The following is a 23,336-nucleotide window of genomic DNA, read 5'->3' as shown; positions in this document are numbered from 1 at the left end:
GGGCTATCCTTAGCATATGTTTATAAACTTGATAAAATTATTAGAAGCCAGAGGTAAGAAGGACTTACATCTTGAAGAAGGAATTAAGAGCCCAGGGCGTATGGCTGAAAGGATGGACTGATTGTGAGTCCAGGAGCAAATGCTAGTGGAGAATTACTGTGCCAATATTTTTATTAGAAGTAATATTATTTTTATTAGGGCTTACTTACAAAGTCCCATAGGTTTTGAGCAATCTGCCTTAAGCCCATGTTTTAAATCTAAGCTATCTTATATTAGTGCACCAAATTTACAAAACACGAGGCTTAGATTTTTGAGGTTTTTCCCAGGAATCTTACATGGTGCTTCATCCTGTATTAGATGTACATTCTATTGACTGGGCTATATAAAGTAGAATTACGTAACAAACAAACTCGGAATACATTATGTAATAAGGCAATCTGGATATTCAAAACACAAAATCAAATCTATTTGGAAAGGCTATGAGAGGGCCAGAACCTGACACCCGATGATGAAGTTCTAGTGTAGAAGAAAAAAGGGAGAAAAAAACCCAACATAATAGATATTTAACGATTTCCAAAATGTGTACTGTATTTTACTATATATTATCCTTCCTCTCTCATATTAAAGACATCAAAAAGTTGTAGCTGCATATTATAACTCTCATGCTTTCTAAGTACCGTTAAGCATCCTCCAAGCCGACTTCTGGTCAAAGACATCCTGCTACTAGACCCATCTTCGTAAATAATAGTGGTAATGACTGAAGTAATGAGCTGACAGTTCAAAAAGCAAAGAGTGATTCCTTGCTATTTAAAATTTCATTTTTAATACTGCTACAGTTCCTACAAAGTCTCTGTGAACTAGAAAATAACACCTATGTTTGTCATTGTACTTCTCCAGCTATAGTTTTCTGAGCTTCTTGAATAAACAGATCTTTTCATTTTAGAAAGTTTCATTTAAAATACTGTCTCTGCCGTATTCTCTTTCTCTCCAATCTTGCTGGGACTCCAGTAACATGTAAATTATACCTTTCAAACAGTAAATTATACTGTTTCATATTTGTCTCTTAAGCTCTGTTCTCTTCTTTACATTCTTTTTTCTCTCTGGGCTATTGCTGGATACTTTATTGCCCTTTAATTTCACTAATCCTATCTTCTACTGTATCTAGTCCTCTATTAAACTTGTCCAATAAGTTCTTAATTTCAGATATGTCATTACACATCTTCAGCTCTAGAACATCTATTTGATTTTTTCTTTTTTTTTTTGTATACTCCATATCTTCATCCATTTTGTTTCATCTTTGGCTTTATCTTCTCTAACCTATTAATCAAATCATTTTAAAGTTCTTATCTGCTAATTACAGTATCTGGATCACCTGTGGTTCTATTTCTTTCTCCTTAAAAAAAATCTTGATTACCTGTAACATTTACCTACCTCTTTGCTCACCCAGTGATATAGTTTGGCTGTGCTCCCACCTAAATCTCATCTTGAATTGTAGTTCCTATAATCCCCACTGTGGTAGGAGGTAACTGAATCATGGGGGCGGTTTCTCCCATGCTATTCTCATGATAGTAAGTTCTCATGAGATCTGATGGTTTTATAAGGGGCTTCCCCCTTTGCTCAGCTCTCATTCTTCTCCTTGCTGCTATCATGTAAAAAAGGACATGTTTGCTTCCCCTTCCACCATGATCGTAAGTTTCCTGAGACCTCCCCGGCCATGCTGAAGTGTGAGTCAATTAAACCTCTTTCCTTTATAAATTACCCGGTCTCAGGTATGTCTTTATTAGCAGCATGAGAACGGACTATTACATTCAGTAACTTATGACTGCATGGTGGTAATCGTGAATTAAAAACTTATTTATAGCTTCACATACCTTGAAGAAGCTTTCCACATATTGCAATAAATATACTCCACAATCACTGCTATTGTCCTGTTTAGGAACTTTAGGGCATAGATCCACCATGTTTGTTTTGCTGAATTGACGATGAGTTTTTAGTTTAACTTCCCACTCTACCTCTAAATACCTGAAATAATCAACAAATAGAGTGACTAAAGTAGAAATCTCTTTATCAGTATGCAACATTTTCACAAAGGCAGAAAAACATTTGTTGCCAGATGTGCTGTCTCAAGCCAAATTTCCAGACTGAATTTTACCAGTGCAACCTACATTTTGAGGCTCTCAAGTGCTACTTTAAAGAAAATATGTAATGTGATTTTCAAACTATAAAGCTAGACTTTTTTCAACAACTCAACTTTCACAACTCAATAAAGGAAACTAGGAAATCATTTTAAAAGTTTCATCGTTAGTTTTTTCCAAGTACTACAGTAAATTACAAAATTACACATACATACACATAATGATACAAATGTGAAAGAGTTCCTACTTTTTTCTAAAGTGGTACTTTTGATAATCAATGCAATGCTTCTTTGTAAAACTATACTTTCTGTTCAATTATGAATACAAATTCTGAAGTTACCTTTAATATAATCCTTTAGAAATATTAATATTGAATATTAACAGAATTAAAGATATTACTGATTAAATTTATAAGGCTTATTGAAATAGATAATAAAATATAATTCCTGATATAGTCTTTTCAATAATTCTGAAGGTAACTTCAAAATTACTGAGGATTTAGATGACAGACTGAATGGTAAAACTGTCATTACTTACTCTCGTAAATTCTGAACTGTGTTTTGTACAGAAGCAGCTTTCAAGGAGTCTAGTATAAGAATACATGGCCTATGAAAAGCAAAGAACAAAATCAAGATTTACACACTTGTATACAAAGTATATCTAAATACCTCAAAAAACTGTATTATTTATTACAGCATGTACCTACCTTTTACACATTTTCTTTGGTACTGACATATTCGACTCGGTATTCTGAAATAACATAAATTTTTATGACTGCAATTAAAGCTATTTTGAATAACTTACTATTCAGTTACTCCTTTAAAGTGTTTCAAACTTTGAAATTAAAATGTCAAATAATAGTTATTTTCATCATCAAAAGTGAGCTAACTTTATTTTCCACAAATGTATTGATTTTATTATACTGCTAAAACAGTAGGCTATATATTTTTACACGCAGTCTCAAGTAGTTAAGGAGTTTTAACTTGTCCTAAAAGGCAATCTGGAACTTTAATTACTTCCATTCCAAGTTATTATCTTAAGCAAAGATAAACAAGTTAATTTAATGTGTCTTTACATACATTCGCCAATTTATGAGGTCAGTAGGAATACATTTCTTCCCTTTGAAGCATAAGATGCAGAACCTTAATCTATATTAGGTTAAGATTATCACTTTAACCTTAATCTATAAGGGAAAAGGGATAGGGAATTTTGTTTTGTTGATGTTATTTGTTTTCTTCATAAGTTTGAGAAACCACAGACCAAACTTAAACAGATTTATTTAATGCAGACCTTCTCAGTGCCTTTATTATTCTAATATACACAATGGCTCTCTAAGACAGAAAGAGTATACAAAGTTTGCCCAACTTAATTGCCTTGGAATCCTGCTTATCATGAACTGTGTCTCAGAATGAATATCCAAACAAACTCAATTTGAGAAATCTGGCCCTAGAGGCAAGAAGGAATGCTCCTGTTTTGCCACTGTGACAGCAGGAAAGGAAACCTTTCTCCGTAAGAAGTGACACTTCAAAGAGAGAAGAATCAAATCGACGCAATTAAAAATGATAAAGGGGATATCACCACCGACCCCACAGAAATACAAACTACCATCAGAGAATACTATAAACACCTCTACGCAAATAAACTGGAAAATCTAGAAGAAATGGATAATTTCCTGGACACTTACACTCTTCCAAGACTAAACCAGGAAGAAGTTGAATCCCTGAATAGACCAATAGCAGGCTCTGAAATTGAGGCAATAATTAATAGCCTACCAACCAAAACAAGTCCAGGACCAGATGGATTCACAGCTGAATTCTACCAGAGGTACAAGGAGGAGTTGGTACCATTCCTTCTGAAACTATTCCAATCAATAGAAAAAGAGGGAATCCTCCCTAACTCATTTTATGAGGCCAACATCATCCTGATACCAAAGCCTGGCAGAGACACAACAAAAAAAGAGAATTTTAGACCAATATCCCTGATGAACATCGATGCAAAAATCCTCAATAAATACTGGCAAACCGGATTCAGCAACACATCAAAAAGCTTATCCACCATGATCAAGTGGGCTTCATCCCTGGGATGCAAGGCTGGTTCAACATACGCAAATCAATAAACATAATCCAACATATAAACAGAACCAAAGACAAGAACCACATGATTATCTCAATAGATGCAGAAAAGGCTTTTGACAATATTCAACAGCCCTTCATGCTAAAAACGCTCAATAAATTCGGTATTGATGGAACGTACCTCAAAACAATAAGAGCTATTTATGACAAACCCACAGCCAATATCATACTGAATGGGCAAAAACTGGAAAAATTCCCTTTGAAAACTGGCACAAGACAGGGATGCCCTCTCTCACCACTCCTATTCAACATAGTGTTGGAAGTTCTGGCTAGGGCAATCAGGCAAGAGAAAGAAATCAAGTGTATTCAGTTAGGAAAAGAAGAAGTCAAATTGTCCCTGTTTGCAGATGACATGATTGTATATTTAGAAAACCCCATTGTCTCAGCCCAAAATCTCCTTAAGCTGATAAGCAACTTCAGCAAAGTCTCAGGATACAAAATTAATGTGCAAAAATCACAAGCATTCTTATACACCAGTAACAGACAAACAGAGAGCCAAATCAGGAATGAACTTCCATTCACAATTGCTTCAAAGAGAATAAAATACCTAGGAATCCAACTGACAAGGGATGTAAAGGACCTCTTCAAGGAGAACTACAAACCACTGCTCAGTGAAATAAAAGAGGACACAAACAAATGGAAGAACATACCATGCTCATGGATAGGAAGAATCAATATCGTGAAAATGGCCATACTGCCCAAGGTAATTTATAGATTCAATGCCATCCCCATCAAGCTACCAATGAGTTTCTTCACAGAATTGGAAAAAACTGCTTTAAAGTTCATATGGAACCAAAAAAGAGCCCGCATCTCCAAGACAATCCTAAGTCAAAAGAACAAAGCTGGAGGCATCATGCTACCTGACTTCAAACTATACTACAAGGCTACAGTAACCAAAACAGTATGGTACTGGTACCAAAACAGAGATATAGACCAATGGAACAGAACAGAGTCCTCAGAAATAATACCACACATCTACAGCCATACCTCAGAGAAACAAGAAATGGGGAAAGGATTCCCTATTTAATAAATGGTGCTGGGAAAATTGGCTAGCCATAAGTAGAAAGCTGAAACTGGATCCTTTCCTTACTCCTTATACGAAAATTAATTCAAGATGGATTAGAGACTTAAATGTTAGACCTAATACCATAAAAATCCTAGAGGAAAACCTAGGTAGTACCATTCAGGACACAGGCATGGGCAAAGACTTCATGTCTAAAACACCAAAAGCAACGGCAGCAAAAGACAAAATTGACAAATGGGATCTCATTAAACTAAAGAGCTTCTGCACAGCAAAAGAAACTACCATCAGAGTGAACAGGCAACCTACAGAATGGGAGAAAATTTTTGCAATCTACTCATCTGACAAAGGGCTAATATCCAGAACCTACAAAGAACTCAAACAAATTTACAAAAAACAAAACAAACCACCCCATCAAAAAGTGGGCAAAGGATATGAACAGACATTTCTCAAAAGAAGACATTCATACAGCCAACAGACACATGAAAAAATGCTCATCATCACTGGCCATCAGAGAAATGCAAATCAAAACCACAATGAGATACCATCTCACACCAGTTAGAATGGCGATCATTAAAAAGTCAGGAAACAACAGGTGCTGGAGAAGATGTGGAGAAATAGGAACACTTTTACACTGTTGGTGAGATTGTAAACTAGTTCAACCATTATGGAAAACAGTATGGCGATTCCTCAAGGATCTAGAACTAGATGTACCATATGACCCAGCCATCCCATTACTGGGTATATACCCAAAGGATTATAAATTATGCTGCTATAAAGACACATGCACACGTATGTTTACTGCAGCACTATTCACAATAGCAAAGACTTGGAATCAACCCAAATGTCCATCAGCGACAGATTGGATTAAGAAAATGTGGCACATATACACCATGGAATACTATGCAGCCATCAAAAAGGATGAGTTTGTGTCCTTTGTAGGGACATGGATGCAGCTGGAAACCATCATTCTTAGCAAACTATCACAAGAACAGAAAACCAAACACCGCATGTTCTCACTCATAGGTGGGAACTGAACAATGAGATCACTTGGACTCAGGAAGGGGAACATCACACACCGGGGCCTATCATGGGGAGGGGGGAGGGGGGAGGGATTGCATTGGGAGTTATACCTGAGGTAAATGACAAGTTGATGGGTGCAGCACACCAACATGGCACAAGTATACATATGCAACAAAACTGCACGTTATGCACATGTACCCTACAACTTAAAGTATAATAATAATAAATAAATTTAAAAAAAAAAAAAAAAACAAAAAGCAGAGACATCAGGGAAGCCAGATGAAATGACTGGTTCAAGAAAAAGAAATCCTGTTGGATGAGATAAAATAAAACAAGGACTTAAGAGAAAAAAAAAAAAAAAAGAAGTGACACTTCATATCAGTGACAGTAAAGACATAGGCCTGTGCCAGGGAGTCTGCTGCTATCTGTACATGCAAAAAAAAAAAAAATCATTAAATGGCAATCTTAATCAATTTAGAACACTGAACCTAGGCTATGCAGATCAGTTTGGAGCGCCAAATAAAGAAGAGTTAATGATAACTGTTTTAGCCTAAGGAGTTACACGGATTCACTTTGAGTCTACCTTGAATGATTTTTACAAAGAATTTTCTGGCAGGGCTCAGTGGCTCACGCCTCTAATCTCAGCACTTTGGGAGGCCCAGGCAGGCAGATCACCTGAGGTCAGGAGTGAGAGACAAGTCTGGCCAACATGGTGAAACCCCATCTCTATTTAAAAAAAAAAAAATACAAAAATTAGCCGTGCATGCTGGTGAGCACCTGTGTCCCAGCTACTCGAGAGGCCAGGCAGGAGAATCGCTTGAATCCGGGGGGGGAGGTTGCAGTGAGCCGCAATCGTACCACTGCACTCCAGCCTGGGTGACAGCAAGACTCCATCACAAAAAAAAAAAAAAAAAAAAAAAAAAAAAAAAAAAGGAAGAAAGAAAATAAAGTAGAATATACAATGTGCTTAAGAGGATTAATTACCTAAGTTCAAAAAATTACTGACATAAAAAAGAATAAAAGTAAATCTGATCCTTAGAAATTAGAAAAGTAGTTAACCAAGATGAACATCAGATAAACTACTAAATAATCTAGAAAGTTAAAGCAAGCTAAACAGATATAAGAATAATAATGTATTTTGTTCTCTTCCCCAGTCCCACAAAAACTGTCAAAAGAATCACAAAGCAGCACAATCTAATGATGGGCCAGTAGATTCCACCTAGCTATGCTCTATTTTATAGATAACATTATTATATTCATGAGTTTTCTTCCCATCTGTGAAGAACACACTTACTTGGGAATCCTCTGCACTCAAAGACAGTGTCAAAGTAGTATGTAGATCATTATCTAGTTAGAAATAATTAAGCAATTATGAATGTTTATTGTATTTTTTATACAGGTAACTTAGAAAAGCTTAAAATTATAATTTTCATGCAGTTACTGGATGCACAGTAAAAATACTTGAGATTTAATTTTTTTCATGATCAATGTTATGAATAAAATTCAATCAACAGATAAAACTGACAATAGTTGGCTGTTATCAAATAACAGGTAAACCCCAGAGCCATGATCTGAAATACCAGTTAGCTAGGCAAATTCTCTATAAAAAGATAATATTCAAAAACAGCTCATTAATCAAAATGTCTGCTATTTAATGCAGAAGGTAGTTAGTTAATCTGCCTAACAATGGTGCTTCTAACTATGACCATACAGTTTGTGTAAGTACACATCTCAGGCTTAAGAGGTTTCAAGATATTTAAACATAATCAGTTGCTTCATCAGTTTGTCTTTTTCCCCACATCAGTTTTGGCCAGTATTAATGGTAACAGCTATTTTTCAATCAGCTTACTGCCTAGGCTACAGCTATAAAACACTTAATTTTGTTACTTTTTTCTCAAAGAAAGTAGGCTTATTTACTTTAGATTCTGGCTTGTAAGAAAACTCGTGGAAGAATTATAAGAGATCCTATATTACCTAACCAAATTAATAGAGTCTACAAGAAATGAGATTTGTAAAAATGGGGGATTTCAAGCATTGCCTGGAAATCAATGGCATGAATTCTTAGTCATGTTAGCAAACCTAGTGTATTTTTTAAAATGTTATAATACTATTAATTAGCTAGATTTTGTCATTCCACAACGTATATATATTTCAAAATATCATGCTGTAGCCACATGTGGTGGCTCACGCCTGTAATCCCAATACTATAGGAGTCTGAGGTGTGAGGACTGCTTGAGGCCAGGAGTTCCAGACCCACCTGGGCAACATAGTGAGATCCTATCTTCACAAAAGAAAAAATTTAAAAATAAGCCAGGTAAAGTGGTGCAACCCTGTAGTCCTGACTAATCAGGAGGGTAAGGCAGGAGGATTACTTGAGCCCAGGAGTTCAAGGTTGCAGTGAGCTGTAATCGAGCCACTGCACTACACCAAGACAACATCTCTTAAAAAAAAAAAAAGTATGTTGTACATAGTAAATACATGCAATTTTATCTGTCAATTTTTTTAAGTTAAAACAAGCAAAAAATGTCAATGGAAATAATAGTACATATTATTCCATACATTATGGAATAAACATAAAATTTAGGGTAGTGGTTACTTCTGGATTAAAGAAAGTGAAATGGGAGTGGTCACAGAGGAGATTATTATTATTATATCGGAAAAGTTTTAATTTCTTAATCCAGGTGAAACAGGTATTGATGTTGGTCATATTAGTTATACTTTTTGTATGTTTGAAATATTTCATAAGATCGATAAGTAGTAATTTTTAAGTGCCATAATAAAACTTGATATAAGAATACAACTTCAGAATTATATTTTGTCTATACATGAGTCTATCATTACAAATTTCAGATTTTTTATTCATCCTGCTAAAGTAGGTTTAATGATAATAAATAACTACACTACCATTAACTTCATTTTCTTGCCTGTAACCATTATATTATTGTCATCATTATTAAAAACACCATCTACGTTATGGATGTCACCTATTGTTTTGTTGTCATTTTGGGACTGCTGAGCCTGGGACTGCTGGGATACAGTTTGTGGAAAATCTTCATACACAGCTTCTTCTAACCAGGGAAAACAAATGACTGCGAGATACCAGTGAGACCTGTGGAAAAAGAACTACAATCTTAATACCATGCAAAGTCTAAACAACACATAATACATTCTAGAGATACATCTGAGCAAGTGAGAATAATATTTCCTATTAATTTTGAAGACATCCACTGTGATATCTCATTATAACATAGAGCATACATACCAACACTAATTAAATATCCAGAGTTACCAAGGCATAAGTAACACTATTTAGGGTAACAGATGAGTAATTCAAATTTAATTTACTTTCATACAATCAGTGTTTCCTATTAAGGACCTGCCTTAATAAATAGACTCATAGCATTATTTTTTTCGTATTGGTGCTTGAAGAGTTTTTTTTTTTTTTTTTTTTTTTTTTTAAGACGGAGTCTCGCTCTGTCACCCAGGCTGGAGTGCAGTGGCCGGATCTCAGCTCACTGCAAACTCCGCCTCCTGGGTTTATGCCATTCTCCTGCCTCAGCCTCCCGAGTAGCTGGGACTACAGGCGTCTGCCACCTCGCCCGGCTAGTTTTTTGTATTTTTTAGTAGAGACGGGGTTTCACCGTGTTAGCCAGGATGGTCTAAATCTCCTGACCTCATGATCCGCCTGTCTCGGCCTCCCAAAGTGCTGGGATTACAGGCTTGAGCCACCGCGCCCAGCCGAACAGTTTGTTTTCTTAAGTATTTGAAGATTCAATCAAAAATATTTCTTTTATTTAGAAAATTTTTTCCTTAATCCAAACAAAAAAACATTCAATGTCTCAGTCATTATAGTCTTGTGGTCATTTGTCACTTTATTTTTTTTTTCACTACTTTTATAACATAACCATTGTCAAACCAAAATCCAAGATAAGGAATTCATTGCCTTAGCTACTTTTATAAAAAATAAAATAAAATAATACCTGAGATGTATGTGCCCATAATTTTTACTGATTATGAATCTAAAAACACCATACAATTTTTTTCTGAATTCTTTCCAATATGTTCTTAAATAATCTGAAATACTTACGACTCATTTACAGGTACAAAGATGTAATCTTTATTAAAAATGTTTATGTGACGAGTCCATGTTCTTACTCTTTTATGTCTTCTCTGTGCCATTCTGAGAATATGAAAGATATGTAAAAATTTTTTCATTTAAGTCAGGGACTTCAAGAGTCATTTTTATATACTGTAATATCTTAAATTTAGTTTATTTAGTCATCTTCTTTAAGATATATAATATTTAACACATTATAAATGTATCCCCTTATAGTAACCCCTGGTTATTCTTAAATTTAATAACTATAAACAATAATGAAATGGACAGAATAAGGCAGCAATTTATTAAATGCTTTTTAGATTCCAAAACCTGCCGTGCAACTTAGTATAAACACAGTTAAATCTGTTTATTTTGCTTAGCTCCAGCTAGGCATGATATAAAACACTGTCATTAAACCTTAACAGAATTCTCCAACTGTTATATCTGTCATTAGGGAGGTTTTAAAACTCAATGGGCTGAGTGTGGTGGCTCATGCCTGTGATTCCAGCTACTTGGGATGCTAAGGTGGGAGGATCACTTGAGATCAGGAGTTCAAAGCTAGACTGGGCAACATAGTGAGACTTCTGTCACTAAAAATATAAAGAAAATTAGCCAGAGTGGTGACATACACCAACAGTCAGTCCCAGCTACTCAGGAGGATTGCTTAATCTCAGGAGTTTGAGGCTGTGATCACACCACCGCACTCTGGCCTGGGTAACGAGGCAAGACCCCATCTCTAAAAAATAAATTAATCAGTTAATTTAATTGAATTAAAAATCTTAATGGAGGAGGGGAAAAAATGAGGCTTTTATTCTCAGATTCTTTAAAATAAAATTCATCTCCCTTCCTTTCATACACAAGGAAACTACAGGACAACGTTAAAGGTACCTACTACTCATCCATCTTTCCTTTTATTTCTTCAACAAATATGTATTAGGTTCCTAAAAAAAAATAATGAAAGTCACCTACACTGCCCTAGAAGGATTCATAATCTAATATGGGCAGAAAAAACTGTAACAAATAACTAAAATATGTCATAAGAGGTACAAAGGAATTATGGTAAAGCAGTAAGTCCCCAACCTTTTTGGCACCAGGGACCAGTTTTGTGGAAGACAATTTTTCCAGGGACAAGGGGACGGTTTCAATATGAAACTGTCCCACCTCAGATCATCAGGAATTAGTTAGATTCTCATAAGGAGCACGCAACCTAGATCCCTCACACGCACTGTTCACAACAGGGTTCGTGCTCCTGTGAGAATCTAATGCTACCACTGATCTGACAGGAGGCAGAGCTCAGGCGGTAATGCTCGCTCACCTCCTGCTGAGTGGCCTGGCTCCTAACAGGCCATGGACTGGTACCAGTCTGAAGCCCAGGGGCTGGGGACCCCGTTATTAAAGCATCTGATACAGCCACCTTGAACAGGGTTGGCTTGCATACACACAAACACTAGTTTATTTTCTTTACCTAATCAGGGGAGTTAAAAAAGAAGGATACAAAACCAAGTTTGACTGTCAAAAGAAAGGTTTTAGGAAGGAAGAAAATGACATTTAACAGGGGGATAAAGGTGGCATGTGACTTCTGGCTCAGTCCCTTGGATGGAACTCTTATTGCAGGGGAAAAAAAAGGCAAACCATTATGTTGTTATATAATTTTTATCAAGTCATACAGGAAACTGAAATCATTGCCCCATCTTATTCATCTGAATAATATCTAAACAAAACCATATGGGTAAACATTAGGAGTAACATAGGATCCAGAATGAGCTAAAAGATTTGACAGCAATTAGACACTATGTGGAAGATTAACCACACAAAAAAATCAAAGTCATATGTTTATTGAATTTTCTCGTTTCAGAAGGACCCAACCATTATAATGACTATAAACAATTACTTTCAACTAGTGCGTAGTCTGTTAATTTGTTTTCTATTTGAAAATCTTAAGGACAGACATCTGGTTTTATATTGGTATTTGGTCCATTTCCTGATTATGCTAACCTTATTTGATTGAGAATGTATTAGACATAGAATGAGGCAAGGAGGATAGGGCAGAATATAGGGGCCAAACATAATCTCCTATTCTCAGTTCCTAACTGTGTAGAAAACCTTCAACTAAATGTCCAACAGTTATCTCAGTAATCAATAACAGGCACTGTTATCATCTCGTATTTTGAGTTCCTAGTATGTTCCAAGCACTGAACAAGGCACTGGGGATAGAGTGGAAAATAAGACAGATAAGTCCCTAACTTCATGTAGCTTCAAATGAGAAACAGAAAATGAAGAAGCAAACAAACGAATAAAATGATTAGAGATCATGCTGTGAAACAAATTTTTTAAATGCCAGGATAAGTTGTTTCAGGCAGAAAATAGGAAAGAGGTCAGCACGTTTGAAAGTGGAAAGGAGGTAGGTTGAACGTCAGTATGGTAAACGAGAGGAAACAATGTTATGAGATGAGTTTAAGGAGATGGAAAGAAGCCAGATCTTGCGGGATCTCATAAAGTATAGTAAGGAAGCTGTGGCTTCTTAACACTAGTAGTTTGAGCCTTTTGGTGTGGATTTATTGGCCGTTAAAATTCATATCTCTTGCTGCTCTGATGACTTTTAAAAACTGATTTGTAGAGATTCTTTGTGTAAACACTAACGCTCGGTCTGATATATCAAGTTGTGTGAATGCTTAACAGACCAAGCATTAGTATTCACACATTCGTGTGCATGGTGTGTGTGTGTGCATGTGTATGTTAGTATCTTATGCATCTTACCCTAGAGGATGCCACTCACGTAACTTTATATTTATTATGTACATAATAATCAGGTACATAATATCTGTTTTTTGAAAAAACTCTGTAATATAGCAGAATCTATCTACTTTCATTTCCTTAGTAGGAAGGTGAGTGTACAAAATTCACAATCTCTACATTGAATAATCCTAAAATAAAACATGAGATTAAGTGCATAGTACCAATCATTAAATCTGCATACATAAAACAGAACAGGAGAGCATCAGAAATGTTATCTAATTTATTTAATAAATCTCCCCCTTCCATATATCCCTCTCCACTAGCCCTGATTATCAGAAATATTTTCAAATTGCAGTTTTCTCCTTAATTGATCCTGGCAGGTCTTGTCCATCAGGACAAATTCTAGACCTATAAAGACTCTAAAAATGGAGCTGATCATACATCCCAGTCTGTCTAGGAAAGCCCTGGTATACGCACTCGTTGTCTAGTGTACCCACTGACAGAGCCTCCTATTTTTCTCACAAGCGTCCCAATTTAGACCATTAATTATACAGTCACAACACTATGAACAACAGAAAGAGCTGAACTTTGAAACTGGAAAGCTATATCCAACTTTGAAAAACTTATATAACTTCTTTAAGCTTCAATTTATAAAGACAATGACAATAATACTGTAGAATCAAATAACTTTATGTTCACTGTCTTAGTTCCTAGCAGGCACTCAATAAATATTAATTAGTCTCTCTATTCCTACCCTCTTTCTCCAACAATATATCAAATTCAAGCAGTTTATCCATTAATCCTCTTCTAACTTGTTTATTATTCCTATTATTTTAATGAGATGAATCAAACTCTCATAGCCATTTTTTTAAAGCAATCTAGTACAATAAAAACTTTGGATTAGAAGTTAAAAGGTAAAGATTTAAGTACCAACCAGTTCTGCCATTCACTAGCTGTTCATCTTAAGTAAAATTTATTAATCTTCATTAGACTGCTTCCTCATCTGAAAAACTGGGATACAGTTTATATGCCCTATCAAAAGGTACCGTCATGATAGGAAAAACTGAAATAATGTCAATAAATGGAATTGTAAATTGTAAAACAGTAGAGAAATGTTTATGCTAACTTTTAAAATAACAACTCAGTTTTATCATGAGTCTACTCAGATTATCATACAAATTGTTAAGTATGGGGAAAGGGGAGAAATGCCTTATGTTGTAACAACTATCCAAGTTTCTACTGTCTAAGAAATACCTCCTTTTTGCCTATCCCTAGCCACTGCTCCACAGTTTTAGTATTAACCAAAAAAATACTTGGGCAAAAATCAGCTACATTATGCAAACAAATATGGTATTTCATATAATGTAGCATAGGTTTAATTAAATAGTCTGTCATTGGGGGTCCAACCAGGAAAACAAAAACAACCCTATATAACACATAGAATGTAATGCAGGAAATTGGCTACAGCATTGACAAAAAAAGAAAAACAAAAATACATAAAGCCAAAAACGGGGACAGTGAGACAGCCAAAGATTAGCAGAGGAGGAAACTGCTATACCTGTAGGGTAGAGGGCAAAGAGAAGAAGCAGTACCTCCAGATGGAAGCTGGAGTTATAGCAGGACTGTCCTGTGAGAGGTGGACTCACAGAGGAAATACAGCCACTGTCAGAATCATTTCCCAGTGCAAAGGGAGTAGGGAAGAAATAACCTAGCTGCTTTCTTCCTTGCCCTCCAACTTCCAGGATTTCCCCCGGGGACAAGCAATTGGAAATGCAGACTGCAAGTGTCAGCCTCCCTGTCACGGGCAGCAAAACAGTGGAAGAATGAGAAATGGCTCTCGTGGCAAACAGACCCAGGACCTGCACAAATGGTAGTACTGCCTACTCTAGGAAATACTATGAAGAAGCCACTTTACTAGGTGCATAAAAATAGTATATTTTCTCTTAAAACTTAAGTACATTAGAGGATTAACTTACGAAAGATTTGGATTATCTTCTGTTAAATTATTTTCCTTTCTTGTCAAGCATTTATAGAAAAAGCTACTAAAAATGTGACTTCGTTCAACAAGTTCATCTGATGCCTTCTCCAATATAAGATACCTGTAAAGCAGTAACCCCACAAAAGTAAATTATTTTTAGATTTTACTTGGTCTTCCCCCAATTGCCTTATGTGTTCTGGAAATCTTTGTTTTTTATCTATTTTGATTCAAAGCAATCTTGCAGTTTCCTCTAATTTCAGCTTTCAGTTTGGTTAGTTACCTAGCCTTCCATCATGTAAAGCAGAAATCACCCACTTATTCATTCATTTACTTAACAAATATTTATCAAATTCCTAACATGTGGCCCGGCATGGTAGCTCACGCCTGTAATCCCAGCACTTTGGGAGGCCAAGGCAGGCAGATCACGAGGTCAAGAGATTGAGACCATTCTGACCAACATGGGGAAACCCTGTCTCTACTAAAAAAACAAAAATTAGCTGGGTGTGGTGGCGGCGCCTGTGGTCCCAGCCACTCAGAGGGCTGAGGCAGCAGAATCACTTGAACCCGGGAGGCAGAGGTTGCAGTGAGCTGAGATCACATCACTGCACTCCAGCCTGGGTGACAGAGTGAGACTCTGTCTCAAAAATTAAAAAAAAATTAAAAACTTTAAAAATTCCTAACATGTGCCAAACTCCATGTTTACACTAGAGACACAAAACAAGAGGGGAAAAATAAAGTACCTGCCCCTGTAGAGCCTATAATCCAGAGGAGTGAGGGTAGAAAATATTAATCAAATAATCATATACTCAAATATAAAAGTGAAATTATGACACTGCTAAATAAATCTAGAAAAATGTTAATAACTGTGTGATATGATTCATCTCTAAATTCTTAGTCCATTTCTGTACTAAAACAATCCTTCCATATAAGCTTATAATTCAATCGCTTAGTAACTAACCCCTTCATAATAGAAAACTCTGCTATTCTTTATAGTTTATGCAGGCTTGAAAATGTGTGATTGTTTTTAAAAATGGAGTAGCTAGAGTTTGCAGATCAGAATACTAGAAAGGAAACAGCTATACAGAGAACTCCAGACAGCTGCAGAGAGTCCTCTTCAAGTATTTAGGAGAGTATTAATCCCTGAATGTACGTGAGGAAAGTACCCAGGGATAGGGAAAGAACTACTCAAAAAGATTAGAGAGAATGATACCAAGTATTCACAGAGACCAAGAATGGTGCCTGTTCCTATCAGCGAAACTGGACACTTCGTAATTCCTGAGACATTGGGTAGAGTACTCAAAAAGGTCTTTCCTCAGTAGTAAGATTAAGTTATTGGCCTCATCTAACAAATCTTAAAGGCATCAAAACATTTTTCAAATAGTTTTACTGTGTTCCAAAACAAAATTCAAGCATATTTATAAATACAAAAATATCCAGCACCCAATCAAAAAATTACCAGACATGCAAAAGCACAAAGGAATGACTCATAATGAAGAGAAAAATCAGTCAATTGAACCCAAAACTGACAGAGATGTTAGAATTGGCAGAAAAGAATATTAAAACAATTATAGCTGTATTCCATATGTTCAAAAAGAAACATGGAAGATATAAAAGAGACTCACATTTAATTCCTAAAGATGAAATCTATACTGTCTGCAAATATAATATGAGATTTTGACCTGAGTCACTGGAATAAAGATTACTAGTATTATTAGTAAAACAATAGAGCTTAGATAAGATTATAGTAAATTTGGTTTGGGAGAGATGTGTAAAATAATTAGGAGATATCTCCATCAACAGTTGGGAATCTAGGTCTAGAGCTACAGTAAGAAATGACGGCTAGAAGCAAATTTCCTTTGCATAAAGTTTTAAATGTTTTCATACCAATTCCTGCAGCTCTGGCCATACAAAAACTGGGGGGAGGGGGGGTAGAAATTAAGTGATATGGATTCTTAAAATGATAGCTAACTCTTAGAGTGCTTAAGGGAGGCCAAGGCGGGCAGATCACCTGAGGTCAGAAGTTGAAGAGCAGCCCGGCCAACATGAAACCCCATCTCTACTAAAAGTACAAACATTAGCCAGGCGTGATGGCGGGCACCTGTAATCCCAGCTACTCAGGAGGCTGAGGCAGGAAAATAGCTTGAATCCAGGAGGTGGAGGTTGCAGTGTGCCGAGACTGTGCCACTGCACTCCAGCCTGGGTGACAAGAGTGAGACTCCGTCTCAAAAAAAAAAAAAAAAAAAGATACAACAGATATCTAAATAGAGCTGCTTTTTTTTAGTTCCCAAAATGATTTGTAATTTGTAAGTAACTTCTTTCACCACCATAATGCAATAGTTAAAGAAATGTATATCAAAAACTAACAAAAGCTAAAGAAAAAAAAAAACCAAAAATGTAGCAACTCTTCTTAACTGTATAGCATCCACAGTAAGTAAAGCAATGAAACTGAATTAGTCAATTCTAGAAAACCTTGGTAAGCAAAAATTTTCCAAATCTGAAATCTTGGCAGGTTACTTTTAACAGGATTTAAAATAATTCAGAGATAAAAACATTTATTTTAAGTTTCTCAGTGAAATCTGTAAAACATAGGATCATTTATCATTGTACTTACTTAAGGTAAAAATCAATGATTACATCATTGAGAAACTCTCCTTCTTCTAAACACTCCAGATCTTCATTAGTTACTCCTAATCCCCCCTTAGTAGGTGGTGGAGGATATACAATCAACCTTAAAAGTAAAAATAAAGTTAAAATATATTGATGTTGAATATCCTATTATCTAAGAGATTTCTTAAATGAAACAATAACTGGGCAGTGGTATTCTGTAACTCAAATCTGTAGGGTAAAAAACATTTGACCTGGCATAAACAATGATATTTTCCTTCCTTTATCCTCACAAGCTACTAATGGTACTCCCATTGAGTATTATCTTTTCTTTTCCAATACTTTCCATGTGGGCTATTCTCAATAGGCTACTATCTCAATTAGTCTCTAATCAATAGGTTTTATCTCACAATCAGTTATATCATTGAAGATGCTTCTCTTCTTCATAATTTTTAACTTTCAATAAACTGATACAATAAATATAGCTTTTCCTTTCTCCATTTTCTAAGTTTGAATCCTCAAGACTAGTTCACTTCCTTTCAGAAAAGCTAGCAGTCAAAAATTGTGCGCTGCTCCTGGTGGCTAAGCTATACCAGCAGCAGGGCAAAAAAGAAGTAACATGGGAGCTGAGGAGGAAGTCTCCCCATAACAAAGTGCCTGCCACATACAACTTAAGAGACTATAAAGGAAACAAACAAGTTAATCACAACCAGAAAGTAGTAGAGAAGAGATGACAACTAATTAGTCATCCTTCTGCTGGCATTCTCTCTTAAAGCTTAGAAATAAGACCAGTTGCGAATTCCTGGCTATAATCTTGGAATAGGTAGAGCAATATTCAATGAAAAATGTAGTCAGTAATGAAGGTATAATATGTACTTCTTGCACCAGAAAGGTTCAGAATGGTAAGAGTTATCCACATTGATTTAATCTTAGTACCCTGGCACCTAAATCAAAAAAGAAAATGTAAATTTAAAGTGCTAATATGATAGTTTCTATTTTACTGGCTATTTTCCTATCCTAGTCTTTCTTTCAAGTGTCTTTCTTCAAAACAAAGAAATAGAATCACATGGAGGTATAGAAATCACCATCAAATGCACAGACTCTATATTCTGTCTTAGCACCATGAGAAGACATGGATGAAATATGAACAAAGAAGCAACTTCCGAAAGAGAACTTGTAACAAACTCCAAAGTACCTTAAATTGAAGCATATTTTAGTAAGCAATTTCATTTTCCCTATCATATATTCAGATAAGGAATGTAGAATTTTTTAAATCATACATTGCTATTCAAATATTTTTAATAAACACTTTAATCTTACCAAATACGACACTTTGGCTGCCATTTATGTCTTACTGACATAAAAGTAAGTAAAATGGCACCTATTGTTTTCTTAATACATTTTTTAACTTCCTCATAATTTCTTTTTAAAAAACCCCTATTTCCATTACTATCAGCATGAAAGTAAAACTTAAAACATTTCAAAAGTTAAACTACTGAAAAGCAGCAACACGAATAAAAACTACTAATATGCCCATCTATTACAAACATGCTATGACAGTACATACTTCTGAACAGGTCCAGTGTGCCTGACTTCTCGCCACTCTTCATCTGGATTAGATGTAATAGAAAGGGAGTAGCAACCACTACTTTGCTTCTGCAGGAAGGTGTAAGTAGGCTTGGCTGCATCTGTGTTTGAGGGCTGGCAGAAAGTGGCAAGGAAAATGGTCTCAAACATCGTAACTTTCAAAAGAACAAAGTCAAAACAAAGACTTCTCTTACAAGTCTACTGTAAGAGAAAATGTGACTTTAAAAATCTCTATGAGTCATATCTATACTTTTAGATTTTCTATAGATATAACCAAACTAAAATAATACTTGTGATGAAAAGATATTGTATAAACAATGGTCAAAGATTAACTTGAAGTACTGTTTACAGATATGGACTACAGAATTAAAGAAGAATATAACAATTTTGCAGTTCAAAATGATCAAAAAATGTAATGAATATGAGGAAATAAAATTTAAAAGAAGCTACATTTATAATAATGTAATTCCATTAAATGGAAAATATATAAATATATACAATATAATTAGGATGCAAAATGTTGACATTATACATAGAGATGAAGTCTTATACTTTAACACTAATGTGGCTTTCTAAAGGCCTTTTGAATAAAAGATTAGCCTCTGGCCAAACCTGCGTATGTGCATGCATGTGCACAGGTGTGTAGATGAGTATGCCATAGCTTCTTAATAAATTCTTTTCTTTCTAGAACTATTTGGCAGAGATATACAAGCTACATGTATATTACCAACCGCCTATAAAAATAAACATAGCATTTTAAAACTTACTATTGTTTTCAAGATAATTTTAGCCTTACAAAAGAGTTGAAAGAAATCAACCTTGCCCAAATTCCCCTAATCTTATCATATACAACCATAATACAATGACCAAAACTAAAAAATTAACACTGGCATAATAGTATTAACTAAACTACAGATTTCATTTTGATTTCACTTTTCCATTAATATCCTTTTTCTGTTACAGGATCCTACAATTCCTTAGTCTTTTCTTGTTTTTCCTGACCTTGATACTTTTTTTTTTTTAGACAGAGTCTCGCTCTGTCACCAGGCTGGAGTGCAGTGGCACAATCTCGCTCACTGCAACCTCCACCTCCTGGGTTCAAGCGATTCTCCTGCCTCAGCCCTCCCAGTTGCTGAGGTTATAGGCGCGTGCCACCACACCCAGCTAATTTTTGAATTTTTAGTAGAGACAGGGTTTCACCATGTTGGCCAGGATGGTCTTGATCTCTTGATGTCGTGATCCACCCGCCTCGGCCTCCCAAAGTGCTGGGACTACGGGTGTAAGCCACTGCATCCGGCCGACCTTGATACTTCTAAAGAGTACTGGTCAATTATTTTGTAACTGGATTTGTCTCATTTTTCTCTACTGAGATTACATATTATTGGAAAGAATACTGCAGAAGTGATGTGGTACTTCTCAGTGCATGATATGAAGGGGTGTGTTATGTCAATATGTCTTATTATTGGTGATGTCCATTTTGATAACTTGGTTAAAGTGATGTCTACAAGGTTTCTCCACTGCAAAGTTACTACTTTTCTTTTCATAATTAATACATATTTTATGCTAGAGACTTTGAGATTATGCATATATTTTGTTTCTCTTAAATTTTTACTCATTAAATTTAGCATCTGTCAGTGGACTTTGACTGCAATGATCACAAACAAGTGTTCTACTGGTGGTTTTATATTTCCCTTATTCCTTTTCATTTATTAATTGGATTTTTTCTAAGATATAATTGTCCCGTATCCACCGTGTATTATTTATTCATTCATTTACTAACTCAGCTATTTATATAAATATAGATGCATATTTATTTTTTATTTGGTTATAATCCCATGCTGTCCTTACTGATTTTGTTTAACAAATTGTTCCAGCATTGGCAACGGGAGCTCTTTTGGGTTGGTTCCTGTGCCCTTTTCACAAAATTTAGCATTTGAAAGCAGCCTAATATCAATGCATAAATATCAATGAATAAACCCTTCTGAACCTCCCCCTTCTCTGCCAATTATATTAATGACATGCTAACCTGAGATACTGATTTCAGCTTCATTTCTTCAGCAACAGCAACACCAGCAGGGAAAGAGTAAGTTGAAGCACAGTAATAATGAATAAAAGAACTTTCTTTTGAAGAGAGGTTCTGAAACAAAGGAAATGCCTGAACCCAAGACAATGGATAAGAAAGTTCTAATTCTCCACTGATTATACTTATTTCCGTCATAATATCTTTCAGCTTCAATTCTTCTCTTTGTGAAACAGGATTGTGTAGTTCAAGGAAAATGAATTCACTAGATTTGGCTACAAAAGGAAAAAATAATTTGTATTAATAGTATTATTTTTCAAGAGGATTATAATAAAAGTAATTTAATTATTAATAATAGTAAGGTTGGAATATAACCCCAAGTATTTTGTATTTTAGGTAATAATCAAGGCAAATTAATATCCCAAAAGCAGGCCATTAGTAATCCAGAATCAAAACTCACAATTGGTGGACTCTTGTTCTACTGCACTAAAATGTCACAATAGTACTGATTGCTATACCTGCAGTGCCTGACATTTAGTAATAGTAAACATTTGTTAATGTATGAATGAATGAATGAATATTATTTTTCTCTAGCCTCCTTTATGAATCAATTCTATCAACTAGAAAAGTATTCCAATTAAACACCTCCTACATTTTCTCCTCAGTCATTTCAATGGTGACCTCAAAAGACATTCTCTACCCAGATAATGCTTATAAATGGCTGTTTCTATTTTCCCCACCTTCTCTGCTATTTAATCATGAATTTTCCTACTACAACTAATTAGGACAGAAAATAACAAATTTGAAAGTTAAAAAATTTAGTTCACTACTTAACATCTTTACTGTGCAGGAGAGTAGGAAAAGGTAGAGGGATCAAACAGGTAAGAAAGAACCTTACTAAATTTGATTGATGTAGTTCTAAACCCAACTCCTTTAGGATTTGAGACTAAACAAAGTTGAAAAATATCTCAAGATGTATATATATTATGTAGATAAGTGTTATAGGTGCATATGGGAAAGTATTCAACTGAATCTTAAAGGAATAATATATACATAAGTAAAGTGAATTTCACTTTTTAGGAACTAAAGAAAAGACTGAAGGCAAAGACTTTCATATTTTATTTAACTTTGCTGCTAATTCTGTCAGAGTTCATTATGATCAAGGGCAAGAAACTCATAAGAGGTAGTTGGCCAGGCACGGTGGCTCACACTTATAATATTAAAACTTTGGGAGGCCAAGGCAGGAGGAGAGCTTGAAGCCAGGAGTTTGAGACCAGCCTGAGGAACATATCAAGAGCCCATCCTTGGAAAAAGAGAAAGGAAAAAAAAAAAAAAAAAGGAGAAGAAAGAAAGAATTTGGGCTTATTTCTGGGTTCTCTATTCTGTTTCATTGGTCTATTTGCCTATTTTTATACCAGTATCACACTGTTTTGGTGATCATGGCCTTATAGTATAGTTTGAAATCAGGTAATCTGATGCCTCCAGATTTTTGTTTTTTGCTTTGTCTTGCTTTGGCTATGCAAGCTCTTTTTTGGTTCTATATGAATTTGAGGATTTTTTTTTCTAGTTCTGTGAAGTATGATGGTGGTATTTTGATGGGAATTGCACTGAATTTGTAGATTGCTTTTGGCAGTATGGTCATTTTCACAATATTGATTCTACCCATCCATGAGCATGGGATGTGTTTCCATTTGTTTGTGTTGTCTATGATTTCTTTCAGCAGTGTTTTGTAGTTTGCCTTGTAGAAGTAAGCTATATTCCTCCTTGGCTAGCTATATTCCTAAGTATTTTATTTTTATTTTTTGCAGCTGTTGTAAAATGGGTTGAGTTCTTGATTTGATTCTCAACTTGGTGGCTGTTGGTGTATAGCAGAGCTACTGATTTGTGTACATTAATTCTGTATCCTGAAACAGTGACAGTTTGACTTCCCCTTTACAGATTTGAATGCTCCAACAAAGCAAACAAAAACAAAGTGGGGAAAGGACACCTTACTTGACAATG

General features: G+C 35.3%; 1 protein-coding gene across 6 annotated transcripts in view; it reads right to left on the bottom strand.

The window, feature by feature from the left end:
• Positions 1-23,336, bottom strand: part of SENP7 (SUMO specific peptidase 7) — a 194,645-nt gene that overhangs the window by 2,391 nt on the left and 168,918 nt on the right. For 5 of the 6 annotated variants that reach the window (XM_050778958.1, XM_050778957.1, XM_050778960.1 and 2 more), the window contains 10 exons: positions 21,342-21,610; positions 19,296-19,429; positions 17,736-17,852; positions 15,123-15,245; positions 10,399-10,491; positions 9,296-9,420; positions 7,606-7,658; positions 2,842-2,885; positions 2,673-2,741; positions 1,872-2,022 (listed from right to left, as the gene is read on the bottom strand). In XM_050778958.1, the coding sequence (XP_050634915.1) occupies positions 1,872-2,022; positions 2,673-2,741; positions 2,842-2,885; positions 7,606-7,658; positions 9,296-9,420; positions 10,399-10,491; positions 15,123-15,245; positions 17,736-17,852; positions 19,296-19,429; positions 21,342-21,610 (1,178 nt within the window). The remainder of the gene's footprint in view (positions 1-1,871; positions 2,023-2,672; positions 2,742-2,841; positions 2,886-7,605; positions 7,659-9,295; positions 9,421-10,398; positions 10,492-15,122; positions 15,246-17,735; positions 17,853-19,295; positions 19,430-21,341; positions 21,611-23,336) is intronic. The other variant, XM_050778959.1, reaches the window with a different exon arrangement.

This window comes from Macaca thibetana, chromosome 2 (genome assembly GCF_024542745.1).
Source record: "Macaca thibetana thibetana isolate TM-01 chromosome 2, ASM2454274v1, whole genome shotgun sequence".
Classification (NCBI taxonomy): domain Eukaryota; kingdom Metazoa; phylum Chordata; class Mammalia; order Primates; family Cercopithecidae; genus Macaca; species Macaca thibetana.
This window is presented reverse-complemented; position numbering and strand designations above follow the sequence as displayed.